The 21,737-nt window shown below is 42.7% G+C and overlaps 1 protein-coding gene across 2 annotated transcripts in view; it reads left to right on the top strand.

The window, feature by feature from the left end:
• Positions 1-21,737, top strand: part of LOC121628281 (retinoic acid receptor beta-like) — a 275,740-nt gene that overhangs the window by 201,249 nt on the left and 52,754 nt on the right. For both annotated transcript variants that reach the window (XM_041967293.1, XM_041967294.1), the window contains one exon: positions 6,899-7,040. In XM_041967293.1, coding sequence (XP_041823227.1) covers positions 6,899-7,040 — 142 coding nt within the window. The remainder of the gene's footprint in view (positions 1-6,898; positions 7,041-21,737) is intronic.

Raw genomic sequence — 21,737 nt, 5'->3', positions numbered from 1 at the left:
TGCAGCTTGAAATATTTTTTGCCATAGCCAGAGGTATTGACCTGTAGTCTAGTGATTTGTTGTTCGTGAACGGGCCGGCTTCAACATTTATATGAGGAGGTTTCATATTAAAGACACTACAGAACTTCTGCAGATTGTCTCAATGAGGCGCCTCCTATTGACAGCTAATCCAGCCAGTAAAACAGTCTTATCCTGACTAATGTTTTATCTCTTGCTCTGTCTTTCTTTTCATCTCCTCCTCCAATAATCTTCTTGCATTTCTTTGCTGAATCAGCCACGGTGCAGGTGGTGTGTTTATGTCCGTTTACTTGTGTGTGATGTGGTGCGTAAAGCAAAACTCCCGGAAGAAAAAGATGTATAGTTTGGTTTCTCTGGATGGATGGATGGATGGATGGATTAGTTTTTTTTTCTAAATATTAGATATGTATGATTACCTCTTTGGAAAATTGCTCATCTGTTAGTGTGAGAATCAGGGGCGTGTAAAAAGGGGGTGACCTGTGTGGGGGGCACGGGCCACCTCTTGAACCTGATTGGCTCCTCAAGTGCTGCCCCAAGTATAGACAACCAACTTTAAATATTTAGTGTAAACTCACTTTTACCTGGTAAACCTTAGATGTAGAAGTGCAAGTGAATGCAGTGTGTAAAGTACTTCTATATGTTGCTCTACATCAACACTACCATGTTCTAGATCAGTGGTTCCCAACCTGTTTTCCTTGGGGACCCCGTTCATGCAAATACTAAAAAGCCATGGACCCCCCTCTCCACCCCGGGCTGGAACCATGCTGATTTTATGCTTTCAAAAGTGAGATTCTCCCCATAAATAATGTATTCTGGTTGAGCCCTGTCCTTCTATAAAACCAAAGTTAAATGAAGAACATATAGGCTTACTTTTTTTTTTTTTTCTTAAAATAGGGACAATGTGTTAACAGTAATCAAAATGGCTCTAAATGTTCAAAGCCTTGGAGGCCCCCTGTGCTCTTTAGGGGGCCCCCTTCAGGAGTCCCAGACCCCAGGTTGGGAACCACTGTTCTAGATTATAATACAGTATTTATACAACTTTATCTTGGCAAATATGTAGAATATGTGTGTGATATTAGTCCATCCAAACTCTTTCCATTTTATAAGAAGATGTAAAAGTAGAAAAACACAGAAAATGTGATGATTGTAAAAGCAAACAGCCGATAATGCTGAAAAGCAGTGAATAAAGTCCTACAGCACAGGATCATCCTCAGTCACTTGTTTCTGAAACCTATCATTCACTTTTTATACATCACATGGTCACTTTAGTTGTGATATTCAGTTCACTACTTACTAAAATCTACCTATATTTATTTATTTATTTTATTTTAATTTTAAGGTCTCATTTACATGTGGCACCATTTTCCTGGTTTGAGCTTCTGCCTGGTCCCAACAACAAACATTTTCCAGCCCTGCCCCTCGTGAGAATCGATAAGACGAGTCTTAAGTGAATACAGTTCAAATTATATAACAAATAATGTTGCCAAGGAAACTTTTCTTTTAGTAAAAAGTAGTTCTGCTGTGGTTGTTGTTGGACTTTGCGAGTTCAGTTTAAACTGACTTTCATCCTGACCTGCCAGCAGAGCTTCCTTCTCCTATCAGTAGACAAAATGTGGACGAGGAAACTGAGTCGTGAGGATGCAGCCAGGCCTTGAACTGTCAACAAAAATCTTTCTCAAATAGCTGAAACTCACAAAATGCAAATATGTCTGGAAATATTTTACACTAAGTGCACGACACACAAAGTGCAGCAGCTCCCGATCTCAGCGCATCACCCCCACCCAGCACACAGTGGAGCACTTATCACATACACTCAGATTTCCAAGGCTAAGTGACCTGCGTGCTCTCAGCTCTGAATGACATAAGTACCTGAGCAGCCTTGGATTCTGCGTCCGACCTGAACACACTGATATAGCAGCTGATGGGGATGCAGGCTATTTCATCGTCATCCATCAGACTTCTACCAACTCACTCAGCTACGATAAAGGCCTCTATAAAGAAAATGAGTAATATTAAACTGAGGGGAGGTGACCTCGGACCAGTCCCGTGCCATCAAGGTCCAGATGCAACTGGCTTGCATTTGGTTAGCGTGTATGGTGCTGAGGGGGCGGCACTGCAGATGACGGATGCTTCAAGCCGAGTTGAGATGGGCTACAGAGTCAGCCGTTTCAGTCCTGTGATCTAATCTGTTACCCATCATGCATCCTGCCTCACTAATGAAAAGGCAAGGTCCCATCTGTCACAGGCAGCTATGGTAAATGGAATTTTAACCCTCACACCCCCTACAGGCACAGACGCCTGCAAACATGTGCAAAAGAGCCTGAATGATAGACGATCTTTTCAGAAGACCTCAAACTGATGGCAAATTAATGTCAACTGGAGATCAAAACTCAGCAAAGATTCACACTCACCCTCCACTTCACCAGGTCCACCTTCTAGTTCCGGTTGGACCCCTTTTCCCTCTAGAACTGCTTTAATCCTGGTGTGATAGATGGAAGCAGGTGGTGGAAACCTTCCTCAGAGGTTTTCTCCATATTGACATGACAGCATCAAACAGTTGCTGCAGGTTTGTCGGCTGCATCCATGATGAGAATCTCTTGTTCCACCACATCCCAAAGCTGCTCTACTGGACTGAGATCTGGTGGCTGAGGAGGCCGTTGGAGTCCAGTGAACTCATCATCATGTTTGTCATTTCACTCAGCTCATGGTCAATATGAGGAGAAAGTGTAAAGCACCATCTGACTTCAGGAAGGTCACACCCCATTGAGACAGAGACATAAGTGTGTTCCAGTTTATTACAGACTGCAAATGCTGTTTTATGACTTTGTAATTTACTTCAAATTAATTACATTTATATTGTGTAAGTTGTTTTCATGAGACATTCAAAGTTAAAAATATGGCAAAAAGCAAATGGATTGTTCCCCAGATTAAATAATGAATGGTTGTAAATGGTGAAATAACTGAGCTAATCTGGTTTAAGAGTGTTTCTCACAATGTCTTTCAGTCCAGTCTTCCTGTTTCGAAACATCTCTTTCAGCTATGTAAATATGTAAAAAGTAAGAACTGTGTACAAACTGTATGAAGTCTATTCTTTGCAGGGCTGCCATAATAATCCTTTGTCGCATACACGGTAGCAAGGCATAAGATTAATTTTGACTCATTTTGTGCAGGTTTTTTAAAAAAAGGATAATAAATAGGTCTTCAGAGTACCAACAGAAACTTCAAAATAAAAAAGGAACCAACTCAAACTACAAGAAAGAAGAGATAAGACAAGACAAAGGGAATTTCGCAATAATAATAATTTTCTGCTTGATCTGTGTGCCTTGTTGGACTGACTTCTGGCCTTTTTTGGGGCCTTAATTATCAGCTGATGGTGGTGAGAACATATGAAAATGAATACAGCATGTGGAAAATAAGATAAAAAGATGCTCTTTACCTAGCAGAACATACAATAGAATAAAGTGTTACTGAGATCATTCTGTTTGAACCAGCTGCAGGTGACTGATTGTAAACTGAAGAACTTCAGCCTCATCTGGACATGATGATGGACCTGCTGCTGCTGGGTCTGAGACTGAGGACCGTGTGGTTCATGATGTTAATCTTTACCACACTTATGTTACCATGTTAAAGTGGTGCTGAAAATTTCAGTATATATGATTGTTATGCAATCATAGCCAGACAGTTCCCAGTCAGACAGTTCCCAGTCAGAGTTCCCAGTCAGACAGTTCACTGTCAGACAGCGGCTTCAATACAAAACATGACTCAGCAACATTTACTGGAGAATAAATTTCAACATAATTTTTTAAATATATTTGTTGAAGCAAATTTCCAACAACATTTATAGATTTGATTAGATTATACATTCTCTATTTGTATGTTTTCACTTTTGTTTGACAACTCACAAAAAAGAGGATTTTTTTAGAAAGTCAATTACAACCATATTATTATTTAATATTTATTGTTCCATTTACAGCGGCAGTTGTTTGGAAGCAGCAGTAACAGTCGGGTTAGCAAAGCGAAGCAGATGGAACGCTGTTCATTTCATAAACATAGTGGGTCTTAATAATAATAACATAATCTGAGTAATGGGGGGCCTGAACCCCTGTAGAGCCCTATGTCTAGCAATGCCCCTGCTCTCACAGTCTCTGCAGGCATAACTTATTGATCACGAAAGTCTTTTTTCAGGTTCAACAGACAGATCCCAAATAAACTCAGCTGTCAGCAATGTGGCTGATATTTATCACTGCACATCTGAATTAAACAGGAAGCCTTAGTTTAAGATGGCAGGAACTCCTGATGTTTAAAATCTAGAAGCAGGCAGACGTAAATCACTTCCCCAAAAACCAGTAATATTGGTACACCTACAGGATCCACCAGTTCTACATTTTCTCCCTTTGATAGTACCTGATAGTACCTGGATAGTACCTGATAGTACATGGAAAGAACCTGATAGTACCTGGATAGTACCTGATAGTACATGGAAAGAACCTGATAGTACCTGCCTGCAGCGCTAAAGGAGTAGCGTCTGTCTTCTTCCTAGCAGCATCTTCCTCCTTCTACTCTTCTGTGTTATGGTAGATTCTCTGATGTTCAATGAAGTTTGTTGTCTTCACACACACATCAAACTGCGCATAGTTGCTGTTTGTGGAGCTGAAATATCTCCACTCATGGCTGCGTGTCGGACTGATCAGTGAGCAGTGGATGAACCGTGCTGCTGCGAGGCTGCGAGGCTGCGAGGCTGCTGCATCTTTTTCAAACATGGTTATGACAGGCACAAGAACAAGTAGTTCCTACTTATTCTGGAAGTTTAGTTATATAAATGCTGGTATACGATGAATAGATATTTCACCACTGATCCGCACATCACTACTATTTATTCTTCTCAGATAGATCAAATCGTAGGCCCGTTCCCACTTATTTATTTGTTTATTTGTGTCACCGGGATACCGACCCAAGAGTAACGCGGCCCACTGGGAATCCTCCCGAACCTCCTGATTAGCCGACTTTGCTTTTGATGTGTAGAAGTCACTCAAATGCGTGAGTCTTGTCTTGTTTTGCGTTAAGGAACACTTCCACAGTTAACGAGGGAAGCCGGACTTTTTTTTATTAAGCTCGAGAACATGAACAACATCAGTTTTAAACAACATCCATTTCCTGTCTAACCTCTTTCAGTGTAAAGGCCGGCTGACACATGCTGGCTAACACCACAAGTCTCACGGCCAATGCATGAGAGTTGGCCGCCCTGGTCTTTGCAGTAAACATTTTTTAGCAGCCTCAACCATCATTTGTCAAACTCAGAAGAAATGTCACATATTTCTGGGTCCCTGACAAAGATTTTCCAATAATAATTTATGTATTGTTGGCATTTTGCTCAATTTGTTGATATATAGATTTTAGCTCACCGATGCAGCCGAAAAAGGGTCAAATCCCCCCAAAATGATCACATTCACATTTTCACATTTTTGAATGACAATTATTCCCAAAATAAAAAATACTTAAATAAAAAGATAAACAAATAAAAGAGAATGAATGAATGAATGAATGAATGAATGAATGAATGAATGAATGAATGAATGAATGAAAGAACGAACGAACGAATGATCGAACGAACGAAGAATGGATGTTTTTTCTCTATTTTATTTCTTTTTCGTCCTCCTGCTTCTGTGCAGCTGGAAGTTCAAGACTTCCTTTTAATGGTCCTCAAACTGGTCTAGTACCCAGAAAATCCCAGAGCTTTACAAAAAACGGTAAAGGTGTCAAACTCGTCACCTGTCTGAGACGGTTAGGTACTGAAGAGCCTAAACGGGCCGACATCACCATGCAAGCAGAGCTGGACACTGTAGTCCAATGAAATGACTTGGTTGAAATTGCAACTACTTTTGGTGTGATGGTTGGACATGCCTGTCCACAGTGAGTCTGTTTTAAAGCGATGTAAGTGCTGTTAATAAGGACTCCAGGTTAATTAAATAAAAAGAAGAACATGTTTGTACTCAGCTACACTGGATGCTCTTTTCAACTCTGAAAATAAACCTAGAATGTCTTTGCTTTCTGACATCTCTTTAAACAGTCGATGCCATTTAAACAACTACTGATTTTCTCTTTTTCACTCACATTAACTCAAAGAAACATTTAACTTGTGAACAGTGAACACAACATCAGCTTAACCCTAATAACTGAAGTCTTATTCCACAGAACAATAAGCAGGTTCCATCCAAGTTACAATAGTTCCTTATTAAAAAGAGAAGGCCTTAAAGCGACATTCAGATAATAGGAACATTATTTCCATTTAGCAGAAGACCTAAACGAGTAAAATTCTTTGTGAATATAACACCTGAGGTTGATGTAAGTCCCTGAGAAAGGTACACCAAACAGAAAGACTATTATCATAACAGCTTTTTGTACTCAACTACTCATATTTTTTTAACTCAAAGACAACAAATGGCTCTAATTAAGATCCATTACTTCACTCGTGCGCTACTGAATTAAAGCATTGATGCTTTGGTCTTTCACACAACTCAATGTCACCTTGTCAACTTCAGACGTGGCGTTTCCCAGCACAGCTGAACAGAAGTGGTCTGTTAATCTTCCATCCTGCACCAGCAGCGTCTCTGTTTGATACCCCAAGGTTCCCCCTCTCTGTTCTCACTTGTACTCTGTTTCCGAGCTTAAATCCAGCATTTGAAGCTCTGCAGAGGTCCCAGCAGGGACACAATGGCTCCACCATTAAGGCAGAGAGAATACAAAACAGCCAGCACATTGTTCTACACACTGTTGTGACATTATGAAATCCATCCGAATCGAGCTGTGTGTAGAAAACAGCTGCAGAAGATTAGAGGCTCACCCCACCCTGTTTATACCTCCCCAATCTCTGTCTCCACAGGGCTTTTTCCGCCGCAGCATCCAGAAGAACATGGTGTACACGTGTCACCGGGACAAGAACTGCATCATCAACAAGGTGACGAGGAACCGCTGTCAGTACTGCCGCCTGCAGAAGTGCTTCGCAGTGGGAATGTCCAAAGAGTGTGAGTTTCAGATGCAGCAGATGTAGATTACTGTCATGAGGACGAAACGCTTATTGCCTCTGTTTCTTATACAAATTAGAACCAAACATGAGATCAGAGGTGTCAAAGTGAAGCTACAGTGGCAAAGATGGGCACCTGTGATGCTTTGTTTCTAGTAGTGGCCTTGGGATGACGAAAAAGGATCCATGTTGTGTTTTCTGCACACAACACCTTTGAAAATGGTTTTTCCATCACTACTGACTCAAAACTACGTGAGTGGTTGCTTGTGTTTTGTTTGCCAGAGGATAAAGAACCATCCATGCGAAGTGTTGCTAGCATGCTTGCTGGCATGGCGTGCTACTTCACAGGTTTGTACTTCGGTCTGTTAAATTCTGCTTTGTGCCAGGAGTTTGTTTCCCTTTGATTTTTTGTGCCCAATGATGTTTTTTTACACCAAAAGTAGTTTGTTGCACCAAGATGTCGTAGTCCCATCACTGCCAGTCAGAGAGGCCACTTGCTTGTGGTCACAGCTGCTTCATTACATCTACATAAACTAAAGTGATGGTCAACCTGGCTCATTGTAGACCAGAGTGTGTGTTGTAAACTTTATCCCTGGAAAATCCCTTATGTTTGTGTCATAACAAGCCAATAAGCCAAGGATTTCACAAAAAGACATTAGGAAAAGTGTCTTATGAACCTCTAATTGGAATGAAAATGAGCTTTTAGTGATCACTTGGTTAAAGATTTGGAAATCATTTTCCTTTAAGGTCCTAATTTAAAGCTAAACGGCTTTAAAGCTAATTTAAACTTTTTAGCTTCATCCTCAAGGATGTCCTGACAATCTTTCTGATGATGACGACATAGACTGGACTCCTATGAAGAATGTAAGCCAGGATAGAGGGAGACAGGTTGTTTACAGCAAACACACATAGCACCAATGCTATAAAAACACAAAAATTGTACTTTCAGGAGCAGAAACAATGCAGGATTTGTCATGAAGGGTCAAAATTCCAGCTGCTTCCACCATTCACACACCAGGAAGTTCTAGACTTCCAAGATTTTTCATGTTTTCATCTGCTTGGCCGTGTAGAAGCTGGTCTGAAGCAGCAGATACTTCAGATATTAAGAACTGAACTGACAGGTATTTCTCTAATTCAAAGATTAAATCTTTCTTGGATAACATGGAAGGATCTATAACATCACAAGGTTAAACTTTTAAGGTATTTAGTGTGTTAATTTGCATCTATGCTTGTAAAACACTCGGACAATGTCTTGCTTTGTCTGACCACCACTTTCTTGCCAGAAGTATGTGAGCTTGCAAACATCACATGATTGAATACAAACAATAAAAATCAGTTTTTCACTTTTACTTCCATATTTTTCCATTTCTGTTCTCAGTCTTGAAAATCTGATAAACCTTGCTCCCTGTCAGAGAAATATAAAACTGTTCCTTTGTCCTGAAAATCCTGTTTTTATAACCTCATCATCCAAGAAAACTCCAAACCACACATATTAAAGACTAGATCTGTGTTACAATTTCAGCTATGCTTATACGTATGAAGATCACTCAGATGGAAAACTAGAGTATCCACATCACTGTCTTCCAGTCTGCAGTGACTTGGCTTGTATAAGTGGGCCAACCAGTGGAAAACCTACATGCACATGCTAATTTTCATAGAAAAATTGTGTGTGACAGATTTTTTACAGACTATGGGAATAATTTGTGTTATAAGATCGAACCATTTTGCCAACACAATTTCTTAACTCGTAAGTCAGGAGCCGGATGCTCGCCCCAGTTCTACAAACTAACACAAGCTTTTCATCAGGAGCAAGTCAAAGAGAAAAGTAGCCCTGATGTGTGAGTGATCAGGTGCGGGCCTGACTCGTCTCCAACACTCAGCAGCAAGACAAACACAAGTATAAACAGTGAAATGAACTATGGCTGTACTGGATTTAGTTCACCTCTGTTTCCAGGATCCTGGGATGCTTCACACTGTCACACTGTTGTGGTTTACTGACAACGGAACAGAACCACTGCTGATCTCATTAGTAACACCTGAGTGTTTCCTGCTTTGACAAGCAAAGATAGGTGCTGCAGAAGCCAAATGTATGCCTCATGCATTAGGATGATGTAACGTTTCCTGCTGTAGGAAAACAGGACTCCGGATTGTTTACAGTACACTCTGAAAAATATGTCTCCAGTTATAAACTGTGAGGAGAGAATTGGGTATTAAATGCAAATGAATACTGCAAGTATAAATTATAATGAAGCTTATTTTAGAAGTAAACAACGCTTACAGTACATTGCAAGGACTATTTCTTTAATTAGACTGTGACCTAGATTTGCTAACAGCCTATACAGTTGAATGTGGCACCTTCATTTGATAGCAACTCTCATAACACGTATAAAGTCCAATATGAACCATCATATTATAAAACATAGAGTAACAACAAAAACACCATATGTTCCAGTAGTTTAGTGAGTGGTAAGAGGTGTGAAAAGTCTATTATATGATATGAATTTACAGATATGATCTCACTCAGTCAACTGAATTATCTTTACTGTTATCAGTATGATGCTTGGATGATCAATCATATGAGCAGCAGCAGGACTGGATGTTACGGTAGCGCTGCAGTCGCATGACTCACTCAGTGCTGTTCTGATTACTGACCGGTATTTCAGCCGGTGAGGTGGAGTTGCATCACTCACACAGTTAGCATCCACTCAGTACAGTATGAGGAACAGAGACCTACACAAAAATGATGCTGTAGAAATTAAAGTTGCATCTTATTACACCTAAAGTGGGCATCAAGGTCATGACGGAAGCAAAGAAGGGCTGAAGCAGCAGATTTCACATAATTAGGGGTTAGGACGGGTAGACAGTGAAAAGTCACTTTGGTTGAGACAATCTGTTTTTTTCAGTTAAGTTGTAATTCAGAGAAAATCTAAAAGTTGCTGTAATGTTCACCTGATTACTGCCACACCTGTTCTGAGTCAAACAATCACTTAACTAGGACCTGTCTGATAAAGTGAAGTAGACTCAAAAGCCAGACCTCATGCCGAGATCCCAAAAAAATCAGGAACAAATGAGAAAAAAAAGATCTATCAATCTGGAAAAGGTGAACAATCAAAGGCTTTGACGGACTGAATTAGCCATAAAAACAACAACCTCCTGACCACCGGATGCTCCGTCAGGAAGGATCTGGATCTGGTAAATCATAAGTAAACAGAACATCCTGAATGTATCGAGGCCCTAAATCATTCAGTGCTTTGTAAACTAACAAAAGAATTTAGAAGCCAGTGTAAAGATCTGAGGACTGGTGAGGTCTCGACTTTGATGATCCTGTTTCCTGGTCTTGGTGAGGTCTCGACTTTGATGATCCTGTTTCCTGGTCTTGGTGAGGACTGGAATTTGATGATCCTGTTTCCTGGTCTTTGTGAGGACTGGAATTTGATGATCCTGTTTCCTGGTCTTGGTGAGGACTGGAATTTGATGATCCTGTTTCCTGGTCTTGGTGAGGTCTCGACTTTGATGATCCTGTTTCCTGGTCTTGGTGAGGACTGAACTTTGATGATCCTGTTTCCTGGTCTTGGTGAGGACTGGAATTTGATGATCCTGTTTCCTGGTCTTGGTGAGGTCTTGACTTTGATGATCCTGTTTCCTGGTCTTGGTGAGGACTGAACTTTGATGATCCTGTTTCCTGGTCTTGGTGAGGACTGGAATTTGATGGTCCTGTTTCCTGGTCTTGGTGAGGTCTCGACTTTGATAATCCTGTTTCTTGGTCTTGGTGAGGTCTCGACTTTGATGATCCTGTTTCCTGGTCTTGGTGAGGACTGGAATTTGATGATCCTGTTTCCTGGTCTTGGTGAGGACTGGACTTTGATGATCCGGTTTCCTGGTCTTGGTGAGGACTGGACTTTGATGACCCTGTTTCCTGGTCTTGGTGAGGTCTCGACATTGACGATCCTGTTTCCTGGTCTTGGTGAGGACTGGACTTTGATGATCCTGTTTCCTGGTCTTGGTGAGGTCTCGACATTGATGATCCTGTTTCCTGGTCTTGGTGAGGACTGGACTTTGATGACCCTGTTTCCTGGTCTTGGTGAGGACTGGAATTTGATGATCCTGTTTCCTGGTCTTGGTGAGGTCTCGACTTTGATGATCCTGTTTCCTGGTCTTGGTGAGGACTGAACTTTGATGATCCTGTTTCCTGGTCTTGGTGAGGACTGGAATTTGATGATCCTGTTTCCTGGTCTTGGTGAGGTCTCGACTTTGATAATCCTGTTTCTTGGTCTTGGTGAGGTCTCGACTTTGATGATCCTGTTTCCTGGTCTTGGTGAGGACTGGAATTTGATGATCCTGTTTCCTGGTCTTGGTGAGGACTGGACTTTGATGATCCGGTTTCCTGGTCTTGGTGAAGACTGGACTTTGATGACCCTGTTTCCTGGTCTTGGTGAGGTCTCGACATTGACGATCCTGTTTCCTGGTCTTGGTGAGGACTGGACTTTGATGATCCTGTTTCCTGGTCTTGGTGAGGTCTCGACATTGATGATCCTGTTTCCTGGTCTTGGTGAGGACTGGACTTTGATGACCCTGTTTCCTGGTCTTGGTGAGGACTGGAATTTGATGATCCTGTTTCCTGGTCTTGGTGAGGACTGGACTTTGATGATCCTGTTTCCTGGTCTTGGTGAGGTCTCGACTTTGATGATCCTGTTTCCTGGTCTTTGTGAGGTCTCGACTTTGATAATCCTGTTTCTTGGTCTTGGTGAGGTCTCGACTTTGATGATCCTGTTTCCTGGTCTTGGTGAGGTCTCGACTTTGATGATCCTGTTTCCTGGTCTTGGTGAAGACTGGAATTTGATGATCCTGTTTCCTGGTCTTGGTGAGGACTGAACTTTGATGATCCTGTTTCCTGGTCTTGGTGAGGACTGGAATTTGATGATCCTGTTTCCTGGTCTTGGTGAGGTCTCGACTTTGATAATCCTGTTTCTTGGTCTTGGTGAGGTCTCGACTTTGATGATCCTGTTTCCTGGTCTTGGTGAGGTCTCGACTTTGATGATCCTGTTTCCTGGTCTTGGTGAGGACTGGAATTTGATGATCCTGTTTCCTGGTCTTGGTGAGGACTGGACTTTGATGATCCGGTTTCCTGGTCTTGGTGAAGACTGGACTTTGATGACCCTGTTTCCTGGTCTTGGTGAGGTCTCGACATTGACGATCCTGTTTCCTGGTCTTGGTGAGGACTGGACTTTGATGACCCTGTTTCCTGGTCTTGGTGAGGTCTCGACTTTGATGATCCGGTTTCCTGGTCTTGGTGAGGACTGGACTTTGATGACCCTGTTTTCTGGTCTTGGTGAGGTCTCGACTTTGATGATCCGGTTTCCTGGTCTTGGTGAGGACTGGACTTTGATGACCCTGTTTCCTGGTCTTGGTGAGGACTGGAATTTGATGATCCTGTTTCCTGGTCTTGGTGAGGTCTCGACTTTGATGATCCTGTTTCCTGGTCTTGGTGAGGACTGAACTTTGATGATCCTGTTTCCTGGTCTTGATGAGGACTGGAATTTGATGATCCTGATTCCTGGTCTTGGTGAGGTCTCGACTTTGATGATCCTGTTTCCTGGTCTTGGTGAGGACTGAACTTTGATGATCCTGTTTCCTGGTCTTGGTGAGGACTGGAATTTGATGATCCTGTTTCCTGGTCTTGGTGAGGTCTCGACTTTGATAATCCTGTTTCTTGGTCTTGGTGAGGTCTCGACTTTGATGATCCTGTTTCCTGGTCTTGGTGAGGTCTCGACTTTGATGATCCTGTTTCCTGGTCTTGGTGAGGACTGGAATTTGATGATCCTGTTTCCTGGTCTTTGTGAGGACTGGAATTTGATGATCCTGTTTCCTGGTCTTGGTGAGGACTGGAATTTGATGATCCTGTTTCCTGGTCTTGGTGAGGTCTCGACTTTGATGATCCTGTTTCCTGGTCTTGGTGAGGACTGAACTTTGATGATCCTGTTTCCTGGTCTTGGTGAGGACTGGAATTTGATGATCCTGTTTCCTGGTCTTGGTGAGGTCTCGACTTTGATGATCCTGTTTCCTGGTCTTGGTGAGGACTGAACTTTGATGATCCTGTTTCCTGGTCTTGGTGAGGACTGGAATTTGATGGTCCTGTTTCCTGGTCTTGGTGAGGTCTCGACTTTGATAATCCTGTTTCTTGGTCTTGGTGAGGTCTCGACTTTGATGGTCCTGTTTCCTGGTCTTGGTGAGGACTGGAATTTGATGATCCTGTTTCCTGGTCTTGGTGAGGACTGGACTTTGATGATCCGGTTTCCTGGTCTTGGTGAGGACTGGACTTTGATGACCCTGTTTCCTGGTCTTGGTGAGGTCTCGACATTGACGATCCTGTTTCCTGGTCTTGGTGAGGACTGGACTTTGATGATCCTGTTTCCTGGTCTTGGTGAGGTCTCGACATTGATGATCCTGTTTCCTGGTCTTGGTGAGGACTGGACTTTGATGACCCTGTTTCCTGGTCTTGGTGAGGACTGGAATTTGATGATCCTGTTTCCTGGTCTTGGTGAGGTCTCGACTTTGATGATCCTGTTTCCTGGTCTTGGTGAGGACTGAACTTTGATGATCCTGTTTCCTGGTCTTGGTGAGGACTGGAATTTGATGATCCTGTTTCCTGGTCTTGGTGAGGTCTCGACTTTGATAATCCTGTTTCTTGGTCTTGGTGAGGTCTCGACTTTGATGATCCTGTTTCCTGGTCTTGGTGAGGACTGGAATTGATGATCCTGTTTCCTGGTCTTGGTGAGGACTGGACTTTGATGATCCGGTTTCCTGGTCTTGGTGAAGACTGGACTTTGATGACCCTGTTTCCTGGTCTTGGTGAGGTCTCGACATTGACGATCCTGTTTCCTGGTCTTGGTGAGGACTGGACTTTGATGATCCTGTTTCCTGGTCTTGGTGAGGTCTCGACATTGATGATCCTGTTTCCTGGTCTTGGTGAGGACTGGACTTTGATGACCCTGTTTCCTGGTCTTGGTGAGGTCTCGACATTGACGATCCTGTTTCCTGGTCTTGGTGAGGACTGGACTTTGATGATCCTGTTTCCTGGTCTTGGTGAGGTCTCGACATTGATGATCCTGTTTCCTGGTCTTGGTGAGGACTGGACTTTGATAATCCTGTTTCCTGGTCTTGGTGAGGTCTCGACTTTGATGATCCTGTTTCCTGGTCTTCGTGAGGTCTCGACTTTGATAATCCTGTTTCTTGGTCTTGGTGAGGTCTCGACTTTGTTGATCCTGTTTCCTGGTCTTGGTGAGGTCTCGACTTTGATGATCCTGTTTCCTGGTCTTGGTGAGGACTGGAATTTGATGATCCTGTTTCCTGGTCTTTGTGAGGACTGGAATTTGATGATCCTGTTTCCTGGTCTTGGTGAGGACTGGAATTTGATGATCCTGTTTCCTGGTCTGGGTGAGGTCTCGACTTTGATAATCCTGTTTCTTGGTCTTGGTGAGGTCTCGACTTTGATGATCCTGTTTCCTGGTCTTGGTGAGGTCTCGACTTTGATGATCCTGTTTCCTGGTCTTGGTGAGGACTGGAATTTGATGATCCTGTTTCCTGGTCTTGGTGAGGACTGGACTTTGATGATCCGGTTTCCTGGTCTTGGTGAAGACTGGACTTTGATGACCCTGTTTCCTGGTCTTGGTGAGGTCTCGACATTGACGATCCTGTTTCCTGGTCTTGGTGAGGACTGGACTTTGATGACCCTGTTTCCTGGTCTTGGTGAGGTCTCGACTTTGATGATCCGGTTTCCTGGTCTTGGTGAGGACTGGACTTTGATGACCCTGTTTTCTGGTCTTGGTGAGGTCTCGACTTTGATGATCCGGTTTCCTGGTCTTGGTGAGGACTGGACTTTGATGACCCTGTTTCCTGGTCTTGGTGAGGACTGGAATTTGATGATCCTGTTTCCTGGTCTTGGTGAGGTCTCGACTTTGATGATCCTGTTTCCTGGTCTTGGTGAGGACTGAACTTTGATGATCCTGTTTCCTGGTCTTGGTGAGGACTGGAATTTGATGATCCTGTTTCCTGGTCTTGGTGAGGTCTCGACTTTGATGATCCTGTTTCCTGGTCTTGGTGAGGACTGAACTTTGATGATCCTGTTTCCTGGTCTTGGTGAGGACTGGAATTTGATGATCCTGTTTCCTGGTCTTGGTGAGGTCTCGACTTTGATAATCCTGTTTCTTGGTCTTGGTGAGGTCTCGACTTTGATGATCCTGTTTCCTGGTCTTGGTGAGGTCTCGACTTTGATGATCCTGTTTCCTGGTCTTGGTGAGGACTGGAATTTGATGATCCTGTTTCCTGGTCTTGGTGAGGACTGGACTTTGATGATCCTGTTTCCTGGTCTTGGTGAAGACTGGACTTTGATGACCCTGTTTCCTGGTCTTGGTGAGGTCTCGACATTGACGATCCTGTTTCCTGGTCTTGGTGAGGACTGGACTTTGATGACCCTGTTTCCTGGTCTTGGTGAGGTCTCGACTTTAATGATCCGGTTTCCTGGTCTTGGTGAGGACTGGACTTTGATGACCCTGTTTTCTGGTCTTGGTGAGGTCTCGACTTTGATGATCCGGTTTCCTGGTCTTGGTGAGGACTGGACTTTGATGACCCTGTTTCCTGGTCTTGGTGAGGTCTCGACTTTGATGATCCGGTTTCCTGGTCTTGGTGAGGACTGGACTTTGATGACCCTGTTTCCTGGTCTTGGTGAGGTCTCGACTTTGATGATCCGGTTTCCTGGTCTTGGTGAGGACTGGACTTTGATGACCCTGTTTTCTGGTCTTGGTGAGGTCTCGACTTTGATGATCCGGTTTCCTGGTCTTGGTGAGGACTGGACTTTGATGACCCTGTTTCCTGGTCTTGGTGAGGTCTCGACTTTGATGATCCGGTTTCCTGGTCTTGGTGAGGACTGGACTTTGATGACCCTGTTTCCTGGTCTTGGTGAGGTCTCGACTTTGATGATCCGGTTTCCTGGTCTTGGTGAGGACTGGACTTTGATGATCCTGTTTCCTGGTCTTGGTGAGGTCTCGACATTGATGATCCTGTTTCCTGGTCTTGGTGAGGACTGGACTTTGATGACCCTGTTTCCTGGTCTTGGTGAGGTCTCGACTTTGATTATCCGGTTTCCTGGTCTTGGTGAGGACTGGACTTTGATGACCCTGTTTTCTGGTCTTGGTGAGGTCTCGACTTTGATGATCCGGTTTCCTGGTCTTGGTGAGGACTGGACTTTGATGACCCTGTTTCCTGGTCTTGGTGAGGTCTCGACTTTGATGATCCGGTTTCCTGGTCTTGGTGAGGACTGGACTTTGATGACCCTGTTTCCTGGTCTTGGTGAGGTCTCGACTTTGATGATCCGGTTTCCTGGTCTTGGTGAGGACTGGACTTTGATGATCCTGTTTCCTGGTCTTGGTGAGGTCTCGACTTTGATGATCCTGTTTCCTGGTCTTGGTGAGGACTGGAGCAGCGGCGTTGTGGACTAACTGCAGCCATCTGGTGGACTGTTTGGTCCTGTGAGGACTTACAGTAGTCTAGTTTCCTAAAGATAAATCCAGAAGTAATGCTGAGACATCAGTCCTTTAAGCCGACTTCACAACTGTCTCAATGTGGTGCTGAAATTCAGGTCTGAGTCCAGGACTACCCCCAGATCTCTGGCTTGGTTGTATGTTTTTAACTTAGTTGTTTGAGTCCTGCCGTTTAATCTTCTTCCTGTTATTTACAAAATGTCCTCATGCATGATCAGGTTGTAGTTTATTGGAAAAAATGTACAGAGGAGAAAGAAAAGTAAAATTAATTATAAATCAATTAATTACAGAAAACCTAATCCAGAATAAAATTGTATGACTTCTTGAGTTTTTGAAAATCTTCTGGGAACGTTGAGCTTCTGTAGCTGCTGTGAGGACTCTGAAGCTCCCTGTTCCACCGTCATCCACAGAGAAAAGGAGCAGAGTTTGCATTTCACAGGTTATTGGTACCCTTTGATTGCATCAGCATTTATGGCTCAGGTCCACTTCATGGTCCATTAGGCCTGGCGGGGGGTTTTACTCCTTTCACATATGCTGTTTCACACTTCAGCGGAGCTATCATGGAAAAGATGAGGTCTTGATATCCTGGCTAAACCCCCCACAGGGTCACAGATGAGAGAGGGAACTTTTCTCCTTGACTGCTGTCGAAGATCCAGGACAACTGGATGCTCGGTGCAGAGCTCATCTTTTCAGCAACCTAGAAAGATTTCTGCTGCCATTTACTTTCCACAGTTATTCTACAAGCTGCACAGGTGTCAGAGGGCCATAGATGTTGGCTAGTATAGCAGGCAGCATTACCGAATAACCCAACTGTTTACCTTGGTTTGCATTCATGAATTGTAAACTGAAAAATTGTGGGTAAGTATTTTTCCTTGCTCACACTGGAAATCTGTCTTTATTTCTCCAGTGTTTTAGTTTCTTGTGCTTCTTCTGTAAAACTGTTGCTTTAAAACAACTTTGGAAACCAACACTTTGCTACAGCACAAAACCAAGGCTTGCTAAATGTGCACTTATGAGTATTCATACACTGAGTTTAAGGGACAGAAATCTACTTAGTAGTTGATGGAAACCAAGCCAAAGCAAAACTAAAACATCTGTCTGTGTTTGTAGATCTTAAGACCATGACATTAGCAACTTGTTAGTCTACCTTATGGGGTTTTTAGTACCCTCTTTCACATATTCCCTTTAGTCTCCACTAATACACAGACTTTGTGTCATGTGTGCAAATAGAGGATCCAAAGGAACATTCGTTCATTCATTGATTCATTGATTCATTCATTCATTCATTCATTCATTCATTTCATTCATTCTCTGTACCTCTTAGTCCATTACGGGTCGCGGGGAAGCTGGAGCCTATCCCAGCATTTTAACAGGTGAGGGACAGGCACACCTGGACAGGTCACCAGTCCATCAGATCTGTACAGTTTTAAGATAACTGAATGAAGGTCCTACCTCATACCATCTCTCAGGTCCTGTTTACACCACAGGACAGTAAAACGCAAAACTTTAGTTGCTTTCTGGCCTCTTGTTACCACGGTAACAGATTTTTAGGTTAATAAAACTGCAAAAACTGCAACGGCCTTCAGAGGGAAGTTTTCCTGCAACGCAAGGCGAGTCCTGTCAGTGTGAAGCTGGAGCTGGATTCTGGCAATGATGATGTCTCTCACGTCACTCAGACCCTGCTTAACCCACGACAAGCACAGCTACAACAATGGCGGATCATGTTTGTGCTGCTGCATCTTTTTCATTTATTTGGTCTGTTGAAGCAAAACCAGTTTCTGGTAGAACATTTCTACCGTCAGCAAAGACGCAGAGGTTACATGGGTTACTAAACCTCACCTGTAGATCAGACCTGGGAGGACAAGTCGCTGGTGGGACAGTTTGCAGGATGGCGCTGTCATGTTTTATTTTGCGGTTGTATGAGGATGTGGTTCACACCTGGGAGCGTCCTTGCAAAGTTTCAACCCCCACTTGAGGCCTGGCGTGTGGTCTGCTTCGTTTCTGCGTTTTCCCTTGCATAGAGATTGTTTTCATTCCACTGTTTAAATGCTTTTGTTGTCTTTTTTTAAATACTGAAAGGATAAAGTTTTGCATGTAAACATTGTGTAAACAGGTTCTCGGGTGTGTTTATGGTGCAGTTGGTGCTTTCGCTTTACTCTGCCATAGAAAACTTACAATATATAGTAGACAAGCTGCTTTGTGATGGAGTGAAACTGTTATATAAGCATGTCCAGTGCAGCTCTTAATCTAATTCTTGGCTTTTTAATGTTTTTGGCATTTCTTCCTCTTTGTTGTGAAATCTTTTTTTATCAGCCCCATCTCCACCACCTGTCCCTCGAGCCAGCTTTCAGTCAATCAACTTTTGACCAACACATAAAGTCAACTCAGAGGGCCATGGACTTTTATGTTTTTGAAGGACTTCACATCTGTCCATCTGCTTCGAGAAGATGGGAAAATTGTGGGGACAGATGCTCCTGTGATGGTTTTACCAGGGTTTTACTCAGAGGCCATAGACATTTTGAGCCATATCCCTTGCTCAAATAAAGTAGTCAAAACAGTGTACACATCCACTAGCTTTATTTTCAAGGTAAAAACAAATACTGCATGTCAGTGACCAATGCTAACACAGTTTACAATGCACCATCTAACATGGCATCTGGAAATGAACACCTGGCAGATGGTTGCAGAGTAAGCTCAGCAGGGAAAACCAGTCACCTGGTGAGATGAAGATCCTGATACAACTCGAATAATTAAGAACGACTGAAGATAAAGAGCTATATATTGAAGGGATTTTTTTACAGTGATGTGGCCACAACTCACTATGGTCAGATGTAAATACAGCCCGAAGTTTTAGTAAAACGTTCTTGTGGAGCTGGTATGAGCCTGACTGCTGAACATCCGCACAGCAGTAAAAGTTACCAGCTTGATGGGATTTCACCAACAAATGTGTAATCTAGCTGTGGATGGGAGAGATGCAGAGCAGGGCTGGACTTAATTTACCTCTTAATTTACAGTTAATCATGGTTTTAAACGGCATGATTAATTAATCATAAGGATCCTTCAAAGTCGTGACTTTCCTTCAAAGAATATGTCTGAAGCATAACGGCAGATCACAGCAGCTTCCACCAACAGTTTTTCATCGTACATCTGAATTTTTATGCTTTTTTTCAGACCTGCTCCAAACTGCCAAACATTCATTTAAATGCCAGTTTAATTACACGAATGATTAATTATTTGTTATGTTGCAGAAGACGTGTGCCTCGGTGGGAAAGCACGGCAGTCATCAGTGTTTGGTTTGTAGAAGAAACCACATCTAATTCCAGATATGTGGTCTAGTTCCTTTATTTCCACTGTTCCAGTTTTATTTATGTGCCAACCAGCAGCTTTTCTGCTAAAGAAAGCTGGACATCAAAGCTAGCTAGATGTTTTCCTGCTTTCTAAAGAAAAAAGCCTTTTTATAATGTAGTTTCCAGAAAGAAGGTGGAGGTCCTGCAGCCTTTTCATCTGTTTCTCTGAAAGAAATCCAGAGTTAATATGATTCTTTAATTTCTGTCTCCAAGCTGAAAGCAGATATAAAATATTAAAAGTAAAATTAAATACCTGGCTTGATTTATGAAATTTTAAGATATATTTATTTAGTGTTTTAGCTGACTCACTAATGTCCACTGATGTGGTTAATTTGCAAATATTCCATCCTCACCAACGCATATACTAGAAAACAGTCTTTAAGTAGGTGTCCAAGACACTATGTATGAAAGGGTTAAATAACACAGAATAATCATGGTAATCGTAAAATTGTAGTGATTAAGTACAAAATGTTCGTACCAAGTAAATCTCTAACGGTGCCATCCTGAGAGCTCCAGGGTAGTTTCAGGCCTGGAAATGAGCTAAACAAACGTTGGTGGAAGACACACATAAAGGTTCACAAACTTGTATAGTGTTGTTTTTGAAGTCCAACAGGAACAGCAAACACAGCAGCAGAGAAGTTTTCAACCCGGCTTTCTCCCTCTCTTTTTCTTTCTTTCATTCCTCTTTTTTTTTTTGCTGCACTCCACCCTTCAGCTAATTTTATTAGGAGAGACTTGTGCTATCATGTGCCTGCAGAAAAAAAACTGAACTGCAGGGTGGGGTTGAACACAAAGGGAGTAATGTTTGTGTGTGATCGTGATTGTGTTTAACATTTTGTGCGAGTGTGTGTTGTACCAGAAGGTATGTTACTGAATGCATCATCACACAAGATGTCTCTTTGTATATTTTCTTCCAATGGTGAGTGATTATGAGTTTCATAATATCATGAGTGCATGTGATCTGCTGTATGATTGATTTGACAGAAGTGCAGAGGAAGAAGAGAAGCCCTGTGTAAGCATGTCCTGTGTCGGCTATTAGCTGGGCCTATTTTCAGAAACCACAGCAAGCAAGAGAAAGCTTTTCTTTTTTTTATTATTTGGAAGCAAAACCTCCTTTGAAAGGAATGATTTATTGTCTCTAGCCTACCAGATAAGGTGTTGATTTTTAATATTACAAGCACAGACAAAAGCAAACATCAGCTTAGTAAAAACACCAACAAAGGTTGTTTACGGGTGCATCTCAAGAAGACGAACGGTCTCTAGTCAGTCAAGTGTTTTACAGCAGATGCTGCATCAGATGTGCTAACTGAGAGTAAAAAGAGCCACTTTGGTTGAAGTTGCTCATATCGGTAGCTGGATGAGTGCTGTAATCACATAACCCTCCAGCATGTTTTAGCTAGGGTAGCTGCATGACTGGATGACAGTCACCATCACCATGGTGATCCGTCCCGCATGCAGCAACATGACAGTTTTAACAACATTGAGATGTTTTGCCGCGACTTACTTGACTAGACCCCAGACTTCTGCAGGAGTTAGCTAACACCATGTTGCTAGCATTGTCATGTACACGTTCTGTCACTTTTCCATTTAGTCTTCAGTGTTCATCAGTTTGTTTCCACGACTTTGGTCTGCAGAACATCTCTGTTCATTTTCCAGTTGATGACGTGTGAGGGTTACACACAACTGTTATACAAGCTCTGTCCAGGAAGATAACGGGCTTAGTAGACTTTGGATTTCTGGTTCTAGTTTCTTATTATTTACTTTCTCAGTTTATTCTTGAGTGGCAACCAGCTTCTCTGTTGCTGATTGTCACAC

This window comes from Melanotaenia boesemani, chromosome 17, assembly GCF_017639745.1.
Source record: "Melanotaenia boesemani isolate fMelBoe1 chromosome 17, fMelBoe1.pri, whole genome shotgun sequence".
Taxonomy (NCBI): Eukaryota; Metazoa; Chordata; class Actinopteri; order Atheriniformes; family Melanotaeniidae; genus Melanotaenia; species Melanotaenia boesemani.
Note: the sequence above shows the minus strand (reverse complement) of the source record. Positions and strands in the feature narration are given on the sequence as shown.